The sequence below is a fragment of the Scyliorhinus canicula genome, chromosome 20, assembly GCF_902713615.1.
Source record: "Scyliorhinus canicula chromosome 20, sScyCan1.1, whole genome shotgun sequence".
Lineage (NCBI taxonomy): Eukaryota > Metazoa > Chordata > Chondrichthyes > Carcharhiniformes > Scyliorhinidae > Scyliorhinus > Scyliorhinus canicula.
In genome coordinates this window covers 64,796,396-64,811,732 of record NC_052165.1, presented here as the reverse complement: position 1 = coordinate 64,811,732, position 15,337 = coordinate 64,796,396, and the positions used below count along the sequence as shown (strand labels likewise).

Here is a 15,337-nt window from a genome sequence, read left to right as displayed (position 1 = left end):
TATGTGCAAAGGGTTTGCCCGTCTGAAATGTGTGGGGGGGCCCCCGGGCGGGGTGGTGGTTTCGAATCCTGCAAAAAACAAAAAAAACTGGGGAATATAGTGCAGGTTGGAGATCTTACTGGGGTAGGGAGTGGGGGCGAGGGACATTTAGGGGAGGAGGGATGATGGCTGCGTCTGAGGTGGGACGTGTTGGCTGGCTGAGTGCAGACGTTTACGTCGACATTTGCTGGGTCTGCTGCAGTCAGCGAGGTTGTTGCTGCTGCTGCCGCCAGGTAAACGAGGGCTGGATGTCTAATCGAAGCTCCTAACCTTTGCAAAGGACAGGCAGAGATGAGGGGGTGAGGGATAAACATGAGCTAGTTGCAGGTTGTTTATGCACGTTGTTTATTTATTTTTTTAATGTGTGCATTGTTTTGCAAACAGCGGGCCTCATTGTATTAGTTGGTTGGTTGCTGGAGGTGGATTTTGCTCAGGAGGTTTGCAGAGAGAGCGAGCGGATTTGCAACAGCAAGCCGGGGTCATGAACAGCAAACGGCGCGACGCTCAGCGGCTCCTGCCGGCGGAGCGCCCCGGCCAGAGCAGCAAGAGGAACCGCCTGCCTGCAGCCTGCTGCCCTTCCCGGCTCAAGGATCTGTCCGGTGCTGAAAGCTGCGGCCGCTCCAACCCCGCTCTGCCCACATGGATGCGCCTGTACTTCTATGGGATGCACGGCATCACCCTGGACGTTCTGCTCTCCTCCGCCCAGCACTTCGTCCAGACCAGCGAGCCCAAGATGCTGGGCTTCTCCTCGCCTTACCGGGCCGTCCTCCACTCGCTCTCCCACTTCGCCCTGGAGAAGCTCTACCTGCACAGGAGGAACTTGCCCGGCCGCCCGCTGGTCTTCCACCTGCTGCTCTACCCCTCGGTGTATGTGAGCCTGCAGACCCTGGTGGGAATGGTGGCCCCGGGCTGGGAGCCGGGCTCCCCCTTGCTCGCCCTGCTGCTGCACTACCTGCTGGCCCTGTACCACTCGCAGCTCTTCCTCAAGCGCTTCCTGCGGCTGCAGTGCGAGTGCAGCGGCCGGGCCAGCCTACACCCCCAGCAGGGGCTGCCCGACTCCCTGCACTTCCTCTTCTACGGCATGCACGGCTTCCTGGACGAGATCTTCTTCACCTCCATCTTCAACCTGGTGGAGAAGTGGGACCGCACGCTGCTGGGACACACCTCGCTCTGGTCCTTCCTCATGTACGGCAGCTGCAGCTTCGTGGTGGAGAAGCTGTACTTCCACCTGCACTACCGCTGGGGCTGGGACACCTGGCAGAGGCTCCCCGTCTACATTCTCTTCATCTACACCTGGGAGCTCACCTGGGGCCTGGGGCTCCGGCACTACGGCGCCTGCTCCTGGGACTACTCTCACTACCCCCTCAATTTCATGGGCCTGGTCACCTTAATGTACTTGCCGGGCTGGATCCTCCTCAGCTACTACCAGGACGTGTTGTCCAACGTGTTACTACGCGTGCATTATGCCAAGAGCAAAAACTCCAAGACAGTTTGCACTAATGGCAAAAACAGAACGTCGTGACTGCAATATCAAGCTCACTTTCAAATATATGAGACTAAAGCCTCTTCAGGCACCGCGTGGAGGATTTTGTTTTTAAATTTTACCAGACAGTTATGTTTTAACTTCGATGTAAACTGCGGGGTGATGATAAACAACGATGACTGGGCAAACCGTAGTGGAGCCCGGCTTCTAGTGAATTGCATGTTTATTTTTAACCCCCCCCCCCCCCCCCATCTTTTATTCATAGCCATCATCAGATTGCAACCGTTAGCTGCTCTTTCACCCATTTCACTCTCTGATGATATTTATGAATTTTGCAAAAGCACACTGGGGCTCAAGTGCGACCCAAAAGATTCAAAATGCAACCAAGATCGAGGTTGCTAAATGCTGTCATTCCAGAGAGCATTTTTCTGCTCTCGATTCTCATGTGTTTGTAGTTCAAAACACCATTAGATTCCACACTGCTTCGCGCGGTGGCCATTGCAAAACTCCAGCTGAGCCAGCAGGTCGGTTTTAAGAATGGTCCACCACTGGGGGGGTCTACAGGAATATCACCACCAACCCAGCGGCTGCGATGCAAACCCAGCCTGGAAGTCACTTAGCGGCTGAGCGTCGACATTAAAGAGCTCGGACGATTTTTAAACGACAACAAAATAAATAAAATAAAATTCTATTTTTTAAATTTACCGATCAGTATCTTAGTCAACGAGAAAGGGTAGTGCATGCGGCTTTTTCTTTTTTTTAAAAACGTTATTAATTTGGGATGATTTGAAGCCGTCTCCCAGCCGGGTCTAAATGACTGGTGGGGTGGAACTTGGCATTTGCACCTTTATCCGAATTTGAGATTGTCTCAAAGTGAATAATGGCTTTGCAGTTTCCTACTACTGTACTGTAGCGTGTGTTGTATAAACTTCGCAGTATTCGTAGTTAATGAGCCATAGTTCGTGGCTAATGAAATAGGCACGTGTTTCTTCCTAACTCAAGGAAAGATATTTCTGTCGAGGGCTACACGTTCATTTTAATATATTGAATGTTAAGATTTGTAATTCTAGAATTGTAAGAGGTATATGTAAAATACATTTTTAATTTTCAATTGTTCTCATTACCTATACCCTAAATTAACTTTATTAAAACATATCAGACGTGGATTACCAGCTGTATATCTCCTCAAACATATCTGAACTCTGCCCTTGCACTTGTTTAAATCATTAATAACGTTCTTGCTCCTGACAGGTTAATCACACAAGTTCAACTTTATTACTGTACTATTGTGATTTTATTTGAAGCATTTTATATTATGTTCACATTGTTTGATAACAGCCGTGTGTCACCAAAGTATTGGGTTACTACAATACTTTGTTAAAAATCTCTACAATTTTGGCTTCACCTTTGCATTCAATACAGTGCAGATAATAAAACAAGTACTTACTGGGAAAGACTGTAAACATGCTAAGCTAAGGCCACAGTTTAAATCTGTACACTTGTGTGTCAGGCAGCATAAGCAAAAATAATAATCCATACATTTATTTCATATTAAAAACATTGTTCTACATAACTGTAGTGTGAAGACAGCATTGTCCTGGTGCTGCTATGCTCATTACTGGAGACTCAGGGCATTTATATTCTGCTAATTTGGCAATTCAAATGGATTGAGTGGAGATTTATGCATTGCTAGTGGCAACACTGCTTTGGTATTGAGGCTTGCAATCTTATATCTCCCCTCTCCTTTCCTCCATCCACATTTAAACAAGAGATCAGGTGGGACAGACACCTTGACACTGAGCACACAAGGTGAAAAAAATAATTCATGTGCCTCGGAAATTTTTTTAAAATTTTAATTCGAAAGTAAAATTTACTGGAGAGTATCTTAAAACAGATTTCTGAAATGTGTGGATGATTCCTAAAAGAGACACACTGCAAATTGAGATTACCAGTTGTTTTGGATTAATGCAACATTTTATAGGAATTGCTTCACTTTAAAAATGGACGCAAAACAAATGTAATGTTTGTGACGAATTATACATTCACCAGAAAGTTTCACGGTGCAAACTAGAAATGTAATTTTGCTGACCACTGCCGATATATTTCCAGGATCCCTGTTCTTAAATTACAAGAAAGGGTTCAGATGACAAGACAACAGTAAGAGTGATTTATGTTATCTGAGCTCTGGGACAGTATCGCTGCATAGTAAATGAACAACCAACTTGTGTTTACAGTGACTGGATAGCAAATATATGATGTTAAACAACAATCATAGCAGCCGGTTCACTTAATGGCACATATCATATCAGATCATTTTGCTCATCAATTCTTAGTCTAATAAACAGTCTACTTTTTGTGTGATGAATTCTGGAAAAAACCAAGTTTTTGGATTGAAGAATTAAATTACAAGAATCCTACTTGAATTACAGGTTTGTACTGTAACAAAAGTGAGATTTATCCCAATTTTCAATGCATTACATTTCATTAAGATACAGGATTAAGTTTAGTTTGCAGGTATACAAACACCACCAAGTATCTACCTCCGGAATAAAAATGTACTTACAAAGATCAAATTGTTCCAGTCAGCACCATTAATCCAGAATGCCTACATGTATTACTGCTGTTCATGCACTTAAAAAAGTAGGTGAAATGCTGATCACAAGACCAAAATATTTTTTCAAAATAAAAGGTGATCTAGAAAAGGTGCTTACCGATTTTTAAAATATGTTGTACTCTTGTTTAGAATATATCAGCATAGAAGGAGGCCATTCAGCCCATTGTGCCTATGATTGTTCTTTAAAGGGACTTTTCAATTAATGTCGACCCCCAGCTCTGGGTAAATTATATGGAATTACAGCACAGAAACAGGCCATTGTGCCCGACTGGTTGATGTCAGTATTTATACTCCACATGAGCCTCCTTAAACCCTATCTGCATTATCCTTCTATTCCTTCCTCGTTCATCAGATGCTCATTTTTGTTGAGAAATATTGTGATACTTTGGATGACAAACAGAGCTATTGTGTGCAAGCTTATTATTTAGATACTCCAGAAAATTGTATTGCACATTAAAATTCTTTGTGAAAAGTCTTAATAGCCTTTGGAAATTTGATATTGTATATGTTCCATTCCAAGCAGTAGAACAGGGTGAACTAACACACCAATATGGCATACTGGTTTGAATGTTTGTGATTCCATTGACTAAAGCTGCTTTAATATATTGTTAAAAATCTACATTTCTAAATTGAATACAATGGTGACAGCACAACAGCTGCAATGCAAATTACCAACCGCAAGTTTGTTAATATGCTGGACAAGAGATCAGTGCTTTCGAGCTACCTTTATACAGTTAATATACATGTCTCATGGACAAGGCAATCTAAAATATGTTCTGCAGAAGTAACACAAAGAGAAAACGGGTGATGCGCAGCTCTCCTGCTCAAGCAACATGCAAATATCAGAGTCCATGACTGATGAGTAATAAATCCAGCATCCTACTAATATATTCAGTTTAAATATTGTGTTACATCACAAATTTGTATTAAAGTTAAATTTCAATTACAGCAGGTTCAGTTACATTGGAGAGTTGGTGATGTTTCAGGCATCATGAAGTTGCTGTTATGCTAAGTAATTACATCACCAAGTGTTATTTCTTTGCCATGGAAACAGAAAAGTAATTGACCTATTGTATAAAATATGTTACACGGTAAATGCAGAAAGCATTCACTCCTCCGCACCTTATAAAATAACACTTGCGCACCCCCCCCCCCCCCCCCCCCCCCCCCAATTCTGTTTCTGTCATAGGAATTGGCTTCTGACTTTGGTGGTGCTAAATCAATCTCTGATCTTGTAATTTTTTTTTGCCAAGAGATCCTATAGTTTATAATAAAGCTTAACCTACTATCCGCTATTTAGGGCACCTCAAATAAATGAAACCATTGCAAAATCACTCCATGTTTTCAAAGTTGATATTGCTTAATCATTGTCAAGTTACAGGGTTGATGTTGTATTTTACTCTTGGAAGAGGAGAACTGGAAAGGTTTGTTCCGTTACATCTTTTGAATTGATTAGATATTTCACAATTCAGCTTTTAGCATTGGAAAAACTGGTATGAGAAAAGACATATATTTTTGCTGTCATCGTTTGCATCTCTCATTTTAAAATCAAAAACATCGGCAACTCACAGGGTAGCTTGGCATCGGAGTAAGATGGTGTATGTTCACAGTCCACTCCATTTGGGCACATAATCTAGACACTTCAGTGCAAAACTGAAGGAGTGCTGCATTGTCAGAAGTACTATCTTTTGGTTCAAACATTAAACCAAGGGCCGCATGTTCAGATGGGCATAAAAGGTGGAGGGTGTCCTCCTGATGTCTAGCCCCAATATTTATCTCTTAATTAACACCACCAAAATAGGTTTTATATAAATGTAAGTTTTAAAAAACAATAATACTTTTGTTGAAAGATACCTTCCAGAGGATAGGTTGAACAGAAACAATTAAAGGTTTGCAATGTATTAGAGTCATTTTTAGTACTGTTGAACAGGACGCACAAATGAATTTCTCAATGACAATAAAGCTCTTATTTTTGGGTCATCAGTTTACCTATGCTTCTTTGTATAATACCTTAACAAAAAAAAATGATAGGATTAAGATGAAGTAGTGAGCAGTTCGTGCGTCCAGAAATTAAATTTTCTTCAAGACTTCACAAAGGAAGAAATATTAGAAATGATTAACGTGAAGTGGATGGCAACATCTCTGTTACAGTAAAAGAACACTATTTTGAATAGATCTCGACTACATTTCATTTGAGTGCTGTAGTAAAATCTCATCGAAAGACAATGGTGACATCAAACTACTAAAACTTGCTTCTCACCAAGTAATATATCAATTTGGGACAGCCTTGTGACCATCAAACTACACTAGTTTTCAAGCAGTTGCTGGATGCATTTCAAGTTAGCTCTTATTCCGATACAACTCGGAAGCGACTGTGCTACTCTTGGTGGTGTCCGATGTTGTTAAGTGTTCCGTTTTTACTAAAACATTAATAGTAGGCCTATGCAGTGCTGTTCTCACATTGAAGTCCATGGATAAAAGATGAAATTTGGAACGGTTCACATCACTGGCACAAAGTAAAATCAATCTCCAGTCTTCCTCCAAACCAATATAAATGCGTTAGGTTATCTTTGTGGCTCATGTATTTCTGAATGCAAATAATTTAAAAGAGCAAATACATTTAAATTAAGCTATGAAGAAAAGGTTGGTTGAATTTCTTTACACTGTGGATGTAGATGGTCCACGTGGGGGAAGAAACCATTTGAAATAACTATCTTTATGTTTGTATTAAAGTGCAATCCATGACAGTGTCAAAATTGGGAAGTGAAAACATCCCCAACAATTAACAAGATCTTGCTATCCTGCTCCTGACTCCATATGGCTACTTTTAATATAGAAGGAGCAGGTCTTCACTGGTGCTCAAGCAAACCATAATTATTATAAATAGGGCAGAGCTCTTTTGATCAGTGATCATACATGGAAATACCGCCTTACCTCAATACATCACATGCAAAATTAAAAACACACGGTAAAGCAGCCGATTAAAAAGGGCATAGGCAGGGTTTTTTGTAGTTTTTGTTTACAGAGTCATCATTCAAATAATGAAGCCATGTGCCTGAAGCCTACAGAAATTGTTTATGATTACTCTGCATTACTGTTGAATGGCACAGATTTTCTTTAAACGTAGAAAATGACTGAAAGTCAAAGGAACGCAAAGAAGAGGTCCGTATTAACAAGAACTGGGGTTGATGGACTCAGGCCCAGCTGAGTTAGGCTTTGCTCTTCCATACTTCTTTCCAAGATACATAGGATGGACAGGCTGTTTACAATCTTCTATAACAGGAGACCAACCTCAGCAGTGCCTTGATTTGGAGTGCTGAATAAGCCACTGTAGTGTAATGTCTGGAAGGACACAATTTAAGATGTGGATTACGGCATTTTGTCACTATTCATATTTCATAAATAGAAGGTTAAGACAATTGCACAAACACACTGGAAAGCTCCTTAAATGTCTTAAACTTAAGTACAATGTTACGAGCATTTTATTTGCCCAAAGACAAATTTAATGAAAGTAGAACAGTTTATAAAATTGCTGATGGTGACTTTCTTTCGAGAAGCTTGTTTTTTTTTTAAACAATTGTTGTAACCACTTTAAAATGTACGTATACGGTTAGGTTGGTATAACCATGGTTGGTATTGTGAGTCTCTATTCAATGCAGTATGTGCACTGAAATTCACACAGATGTAAAGCAGTTCCTCCAAGTTCTAATTTGCAAGCATCATCCACGTAGTTCACTTCTACCATTGAATATACAAGCACTTGTGCGCACTCCTGAGTAAATGAATGGTTTCACACATTAACATTTTAATTTTCCAATGTTACACATGAAGGAATAAAACAAACAAATTTCATTTATAATTTACATGTGGGCAAAACAGAACAAAAGCCTGCTCTTGGAGCTTATTTCAGCTCAGCTCAGTATGCACGTTAAAACCAAAGAGTTTTGTCCCAAACAGTTCAATGGTAGTAACTCTTAAATGAAAAGTATTTCAAGTAAAATATCCTGGTATAAATATATATTTCATAATATTATTTTTAACAAGCAGGCAAATTAAATAGATGTTTCAAACTAATATTTTTTATCTAATGCACAAAACCTTATTTGTCCAGCTTGAACAACAACAAAAGACACCACTGTAACAAATGAGGAGGGAGAAAAGGTCATCTGAAGGATACCTGCAGAAGAATAGTTGGAAATGTTTCCTTATTAGCATTGACAATTTCAAATGTTTGCCAGAGACTTTCTATAATCTATATCAGGATTTTCCAAAATGCGGGTCGCGGGCAGGATGTCAGGAGGATTGCAGAGCGATCAGTCGTGGGGTTCCCACGTTGGTCCTGATCCCGAGAGAAGCACCCAATGGCCGCTACTGACACTTTATTGAGAATGGCAACTGCTGCCGCCTTATGAGGGAGGAAATTGGGCTGCATGCAGTCTTCTGGCCAGAAGTGGCAGCAGTGAACAGATCACATGCCCTGCAGGTACACTTGACGTCAAGCCCCCTCTAGCATGTGCTTTTGGCGCCAAATCATGGACGAGAGCTCCTTCCATTTTCCAGCTGCTGGCAAGCAAGGCACGAGAACTGTGAAGATGAATTATTTTCTTACAAGAGACAGCTAGAAACACAAAGGCAGTATTTCTACTGGATAGGATCTCACAACTAAATCTGTTGGAGAGAGCTGCTCAGAAAAGTCCAGGGCAAGACAGAGCAGTGCTAACATTAGCTCTGTACAGAGCGGGGCAGCACAGTGGTGCAGTGGGTTAGTCCTGCAGCCGCACGACGCTGAGGTCCCAGGTTTGATCCCGGCTCTGGGTCACTGTCTGTGTGGAGTTTGCACATTCTCCCCGTGTTTGGGTGTGTTTCGCCTCCACAACCCAAAAGATGTGCAGGATAGGTGGATTGGTCACACTAAATTGCCCCTTAATTGGAAGAAATTAATTGGGTACTCTAAACTTAAAAAAGTAAAAGAAAGCTCTGTACAGTGCTCCAGGGCCTCTGGTTAACAACGTATAAAGAAGAAAGTTAACTTGGGAACAAAGCAGTAGAAAGATGATTTCTTGAGTTATGGTTTTGTCAGTTGTGCCAGTGCAAATATTGAGTCCATGTGTGTTATATGCAGGGAAGTACTGGCAAATTAGATAAGTTTCAGATTTTGAAAGAGAAGCGGTGGGTGAAAAAATCCTTTCTGAGGTTGAGACCCCAGAGTCAGTTATTAACTTACAGCTGACTCCAAATGTAAAGTTGACGCTGCTGTAGCTGAACTGTGATAATACATAAAAAATACGTCAAAAGCCCATGAGGCTGTCAGCATTCTGGAGTTGCATCTCCCAAGAACATCCAGTGCCGAGTAAAACAAACATTTTGTTGGTTGTCCTTCACGTTCACCTACATGTGCAAGGTTGGATTTTCAGTTATCACAAAGATGAAGATGGCACAAAGCAACTGGCTGACGTCTTCTCCTGTGAATCTAATTGGAATGAGATTGTGTGGACCAAGCAGGCTCCCCATTCACATTTAAGGTAAACAAAAGTGGTTTTGTGTTGCAAAGGTCAGCCGGCGTGGGTCGCAAAGGTCAGCCAGCGTGGGTCGCAAAGGTCAGCCAGCGTGGGTCGCAAAGGTCAGCCGGCGTGGGTCGCAAAGGTCAGCCGGCGTGGGTCGCAAAGGTCAGCCGGCGTGGGTCGCAAAGGTCAGCCGGCGTGGGTCGCAAAGGTCAGCCGGCGTGGGTCGCAAAGGTCAGCCGGCGTGGGTCGCAAAGGTCAGCCGGTGTGGGTCGCAAAGGTCAGCCGGCATGGGTCGCAAAGGTCAGCCGGCGTGGGTCGCAAAGGTAGGTCAGTTGGCAAAAGTAGGTCCCTGAAAAAAGTTTGAAAAACACTGATCTATGTAAATTATTTGGATGTGGGAACCACTTATAATATTTCTAAATTTGCTGATGACACAAACCTTGGTGGGATTACAGGTTGCAAAAAGATGCATGGAGGCTTCATGGAGACTTGGACAGGCTAAATGAATGGGCAAAAATATGGCAGATGATATAGAATGAATAAATGTAAAGTCATCAACTTTGGGAGAAACAATAGGAAGTCAAAATATTTCTTAAATGGTAAGTGTTGGAAAGTATCAGTGTCTAAAGTGACCTGGGTGTCCTTGCTCATGAGTCACTGGAAGCTAGCATGCAGGTGCAACAATCAAACCGGGAAGCAAGTGGTATGTTGGCCACCATCACAGATGATTTGCGTATAGGAGTAAAGGTGTCTTGCTGCAATTGCATAGAGCCTTGGGGAGACTACACCTGGAGCATGGTGTACAGTTTTGGTCTCCTTATCAAAGGAAGGATATACTTGCCATTGAGAGAGTGCAACAGAGGTTCACCAGACTAATACCAGGGAAGGCATCTCGTGATGAGAGATCGAGGAACTGCACCTATATTCTCAAGAGTTTTGAAGAATGAGAGCGATCTCATTGAAACTTACCAAATTCTTCCAGGTTTTGACAGGGTACATGTCGATGGGATGGTTCCCCTGGCTTGCGGTCTACTATCAGGGGACGCAGTCTTAGATTAAGGGGCAGCCTTGGGATATTTTACAATGCCAGACAAGCTATATTGATGCAAGCTATTGTTGTAGAAAGGAAACAATATCAGGTGACCTTGTCAAATCTGAAAACTCAATTAAGAACAGCCAATGGGACATGATGGGGAAAATGTACAGCAAGTTTCAGTAGATTTTCTACAGGACAAACAAAAGTATATTCTCTAAGTGGTACAAGTCAAAAATGAATTCAGTAGAATTTCAGTTTTCATACAATTCACTCTAAGTTTAAAGCAGCAGAGAAAGAACACAATACAATATGGAAGGAGGCCATTCCTCCCATCATGTCTGAGCCAGCTCTTCGTAAGACCTATCCAAATAGTCTCACTCCCTTGCTCTTTTCCCCATAGCCCTGGAAATGATTCCCCTTCAGGTATTTATCAGATTCCCTTTTGAGACTTATCACTGAATCCGCTTGCTGCACTTATTCAGGCTGTGCATTTCAGATCGTAACAACTTGCTGCACTATTAATTTTCGTTGTGTGTCCTCTGAATCTTTGCCAACTACTTTAAGTTTGTGTCCTATGGTTGCCACCCCTTCTGCCATTGGAAACAGTTCCTTTTTACTTAATCTATAAAAACATATCAATATTTTAATGCCTCCTTATCAATTCCGCTCCAAGGAGAACGACCCCCCAGGTTCTCTAGTCTCCCCATGAAACTGAAGTTCCTCATTCCTGGTGCCATTTTGCAAATCACCTCCACATCCACTCCAAAGCCTGGATTGTCCTTAACGTGTTATTGACTACAGTATTCCTGTTGGGTTCTAATCTGGGCGGCACTGTTGCTTCACAGTGCCAGGGACCAGGTTAGAACCCCAGCTTTGGTCACTGTCTGTGCGGAGTCTGCACGTGCCCGAGTGGGTTTCCTCCGGGTGCTCTGGTCTCCTCTCACAAGTCCCAAAAGACGTGCTTGTTAGGTGAATTGGACATTCGGAATTCTCCTTCAGTGAATTCTACCCGAACAGGCACTGGAGTGTGGTGACTAGGGGATTTTCACAGTAACTTTATTGCAGTATTAAGGTTATTATTATCAATCAACGTTTTAAAGAGATTTTGTATATCTTGCTTGCTTTTGAATTCTATGCTTCTATTTATAAAGTGAAGGATGAAATATGCCTTTTAACAGACTCCTAAACTTGCCTTGCCACCTTCAAAGACTTGAGTACATATATCCTCAGGTCGCTCTGACTCATCTGGCTTCACAAAAGAGAATTTTAAATTGTACAATTTATTTTATATTGCTTCTCTTCATTCTTCCTGCCAAAATGAATCACTTCACACTTCTCTGTATTTAATTGAATCTGTCATGTGTCTGCCCATTTCACCAATCTATGTCCTGGTCTATTACTATCCTCCCCACTGCTTACTGCATCTGCAAACTTTCAAGTGTTGCCCTGTATATCTGACTGCAGGCCATGTACTGTGCAAACAAAACGAGCAGTGGTCCAAACACCAACCATTGAGGGACACCACTGGAAAATTCCCTCCAGTCTGAAAAAAACAACCCACAGAGCCATTTTCCCTGGCTAGCTTCATTAATTCTCTTTGTTGCTTTATCAAATAATTCAATCACGTTATTCAAACATGATTTGCCTTTAACAATTCTGATTGGACTTTCATGTAGTAACCAATATTTTTCCAATGCCAATTAATTTTCTTATGGATCACTGTCTCCAAAATAGTCATTCCACCACCGACATTCAGCTGGCCAGCCTGTAGTTACTGGGTTCAACCCCTTGCTCATTTTTATGATCAAGGGTGTAACATTTGTAATCCTCTGGCACCACTCATATCAAAGGAAGATTGGAAGGTTGCGGCCAGAGCCTCTGCAGTTTCCCCCCTTACTTCCCCCAGCAACCTTTGATGCATTCCACCTCGCATGTTTATCTTTTCTGGGCAGCACAGTGGCATAATGGGTTAGCCCTGTTGCCTCACAGCGCCAAGGTCCCAGGTTCGAATCCCGGCTCTGGGTCACTGTCCATGTAAAGTTTGCACATTCTCCCGTGTTTGCTTGGGTTTTGCCCCCACAACCCAAAGATGTGCAGGCTAGGTGGATTGGCCACGCTAAATTGCCCCTTAATTGGAAAAAATGAATTAGGTACTCTAAATTTATTTTTTAAAAGTTTATCTTTTCTATTTTGAATGCTGCCAAGCTTTTAAGCACCTCCTCTTTATTATTATCCCTATCTAATTTCTCTATTATCAACAATATCCTATTCGCTAGCGAAGGCAGTTGCAAAGTATTTGTTTAGGACCAGAGTCATATCCTCCATTTCCACAAGAAGGTCTCTAAGGACCCTAATTGCCTCTACCTTGTGGCTACCTTATTATTATTTATATGCTTATAAGAGACTTTAGGAAAAATGAATTGGGTACTCTAATTTTTTTTTAAATAAGAGACTTTAGGGATCTCTAACTTACTGAACTATTCTCAAAAACTCTCTTTGCGCTTTGTAATTCCTATTTAATTCTCTTTGGTACTTATTAAAAAAATTAGCTTGGTTTGTTACTGTATAATGAAATTGGAGTTTATTATAAGCTTTTCTTTTTTTTAATATCAGCTCTTCAGCCACCCAAGGGGTCTAGCTTTGGATGCCCTTCTTTTCCTTCAAGTGGGAATATGCATGGTCTTTGACTGAACAATCTACTATTTAAAGGTCTCCCATTGCTTATTTATTATTCTATCTACCAATTCTTGAATTTCAATTCACTTGGCGAGATTCTCCTACAACCCAGATGAATGCGAATACTTCCAAATTTAATTGTTCCTTATCCTTTCCATAATTATGATCTATCATTTCATTAGGTTTAATGTTCCCTCTGACCAGCATAATCGCCCAGCAATATAAAAACCCCCCAAGCATCTCACATAGACCTCAGTCCCTTTAAATTACTGAACGTGTGTGGCTGTTCAAAAAAAAAAAAGTTTGTGCACTTCTACAAATTGCCTGCATATTCCACAAAGAATTTGGGGGAACATTTGACGGCGGCAGTGACACAGTAGTTTGCGCCCCTGCCTCACAGCACCAGGGACCCGGGTTCGATTCTGAACTTGGGTGACTGTGGAGTTTGCACATTCCCTCGTGTCTGTATGGGTTTCCTCTGGGTGCTCCGGTTTCCTCCCACAATCCAAAAATGTGCAGGTTAGGTGGATTGGCCATGCTAAATTGCCAAAAGGTTAGGTGGGATTAATAGGTTACAGAGATAGGGTGGGTGCGTGGCCTAGGTAGGGTGTCCTTTCGTAGGGTCGTTGCAGCATTGATGGATAAATGGCCTCTTTCTTTGACACATATTTACAAGATCTGAGTGTTGCTGGTTTGGCCAACATTGATTGCTTCAAATGTCTTGAGTGTTGTTGCAGTTGCACTCATCCAGGTAAGTGGAGAGTGTTCCATTACACTCCTAACTTTCCTTGTAGATGGTGGACAGGCTTGGGGGGGGGGGGGGGGGGGGGGGGTCAGGAGATGAGTTACTCCACGTAGGATTCCTAGCCTTTGACCTGCGCTGGTAGCCACAGTATTAATATGGCTAGTCCTGTTCAGTTTCTGATCAATGGTAACCCCCAGGATGTTGTTTGTGGGGGAGTGAGCGATGGTACTGTCATTGAATGTCAAGGGGTGATGGTTAGATTCTCTTTTATAGTAGATGGCAATTGCCTGCCACTTGTATGGCGTGAATGTAACTTGCCACTTGCCAGCCCAAGCCTCGATATTGTCCAGGTCTTGCTGCATTTGGACATGAACTGCTTCATTATCTGTGGAGTCATGAATGGTGGTGACCATTACGCAGTCATCTGCAAACATCCCCACTTCTGATCTTATGATGGAAGGGAGGTAATTGATGAAGCAGCTGAAGATGGTTTAGGATGGGACACTACCCTGAGGAACTCCTGCAGTATGTCTTAGAGCTGAGAATGTTGACCACAAACCACCACAACCATCTTCTTTTGTGCCAGGTATGACTTCTGCACTGTAGTGATTCTATGATGGTGATCACTGTTAACAAAATGCTCCCTCTATTGAAAGATGGTCCATTTATCCCACCGTATTACTCAGAACTAGATCCAGTACCATTCCATTCTTCATTGGGTTAGAAACATACTGATCAAAAATAATTTTCTTGTACACATTTCAGGAACTCTTTGCCCAACTGTTATTTCCCAGTTCATATAAGGAAAACTGATGTCTCCCATTGTCACTGTTCTTTAGTGCTTGCATTGGTACGTAATTTGCCTTCAAACATGTTCTTCTAACTCCTTCTCACCGTGAGGTACAGCCAGTACTGTAATAGTTTTCCTATTGCTCCATAATTCCGACTAAATGCATTCTGACTTTGAAGCTTCAAGTATATCATGCCTTTCTAGCACTGTAACAGTATCTGTGATCAATGCTACTAAAATAGTTCAAAACCTCCCAGCAGCAGTAGTTAATCTACCCAAGGGCATTTTTGTTTCTCACAGAATTTGAACACGGTTGTCTAGGCCAGCATTTATTTATTTTCCTTCCTTAATTGTCCTTCAGAAGGTGGTGGTGAACAGCCTACTTGAAATGCCGCAGTCCCTGTGATGTAAGTGCACCCACAATGCGGTTAGGAAGGGACTTCCAGGATT

The 15,337-nt window shown here is 42.0% G+C and overlaps 2 protein-coding genes across 2 annotated transcripts in view; one reads left to right on the top strand and one right to left on the bottom strand.

Moving 5' to 3' along the window:
• The first annotated feature begins 211 nt into the window (after window positions 1-211).
• LOC119954643 (transmembrane protein 229A) lies at window positions 212-4,617 on the top strand. The gene has a single exon (XM_038780000.1). The coding sequence runs from the start codon at window positions 521-523 to the stop codon at window positions 1,559-1,561; it is 1,041 nt and encodes a 346-aa protein (XP_038635928.1). The 5' UTR covers window positions 212-520; the 3' UTR covers window positions 1,562-4,617.
• Window positions 4,618-7,138: 2,521 nt separating this feature from the next.
• Window positions 7,139-15,337, bottom strand: part of LOC119954644 (ADP-ribosylation factor-like protein 8B-A) — a 101,004-nt gene continuing 92,805 nt past the window's right edge. The window contains exon 7 of the mRNA XM_038780003.1: window positions 7,139-7,478. Coding sequence (XP_038635931.1) covers window positions 7,429-7,478 — 50 coding nt within the window. The 3' untranslated portion in view covers window positions 7,139-7,428. The remainder of the gene's footprint in view (window positions 7,479-15,337) is intronic.

Coding starts and splice junctions, on each gene's coding strand:
- LOC119954643 (XM_038780000.1), top strand. CDS start 521: ATGAACAGCAAACGGCGCGACGCTCAGCGGCTCCTGCCGGCGGAGCGC.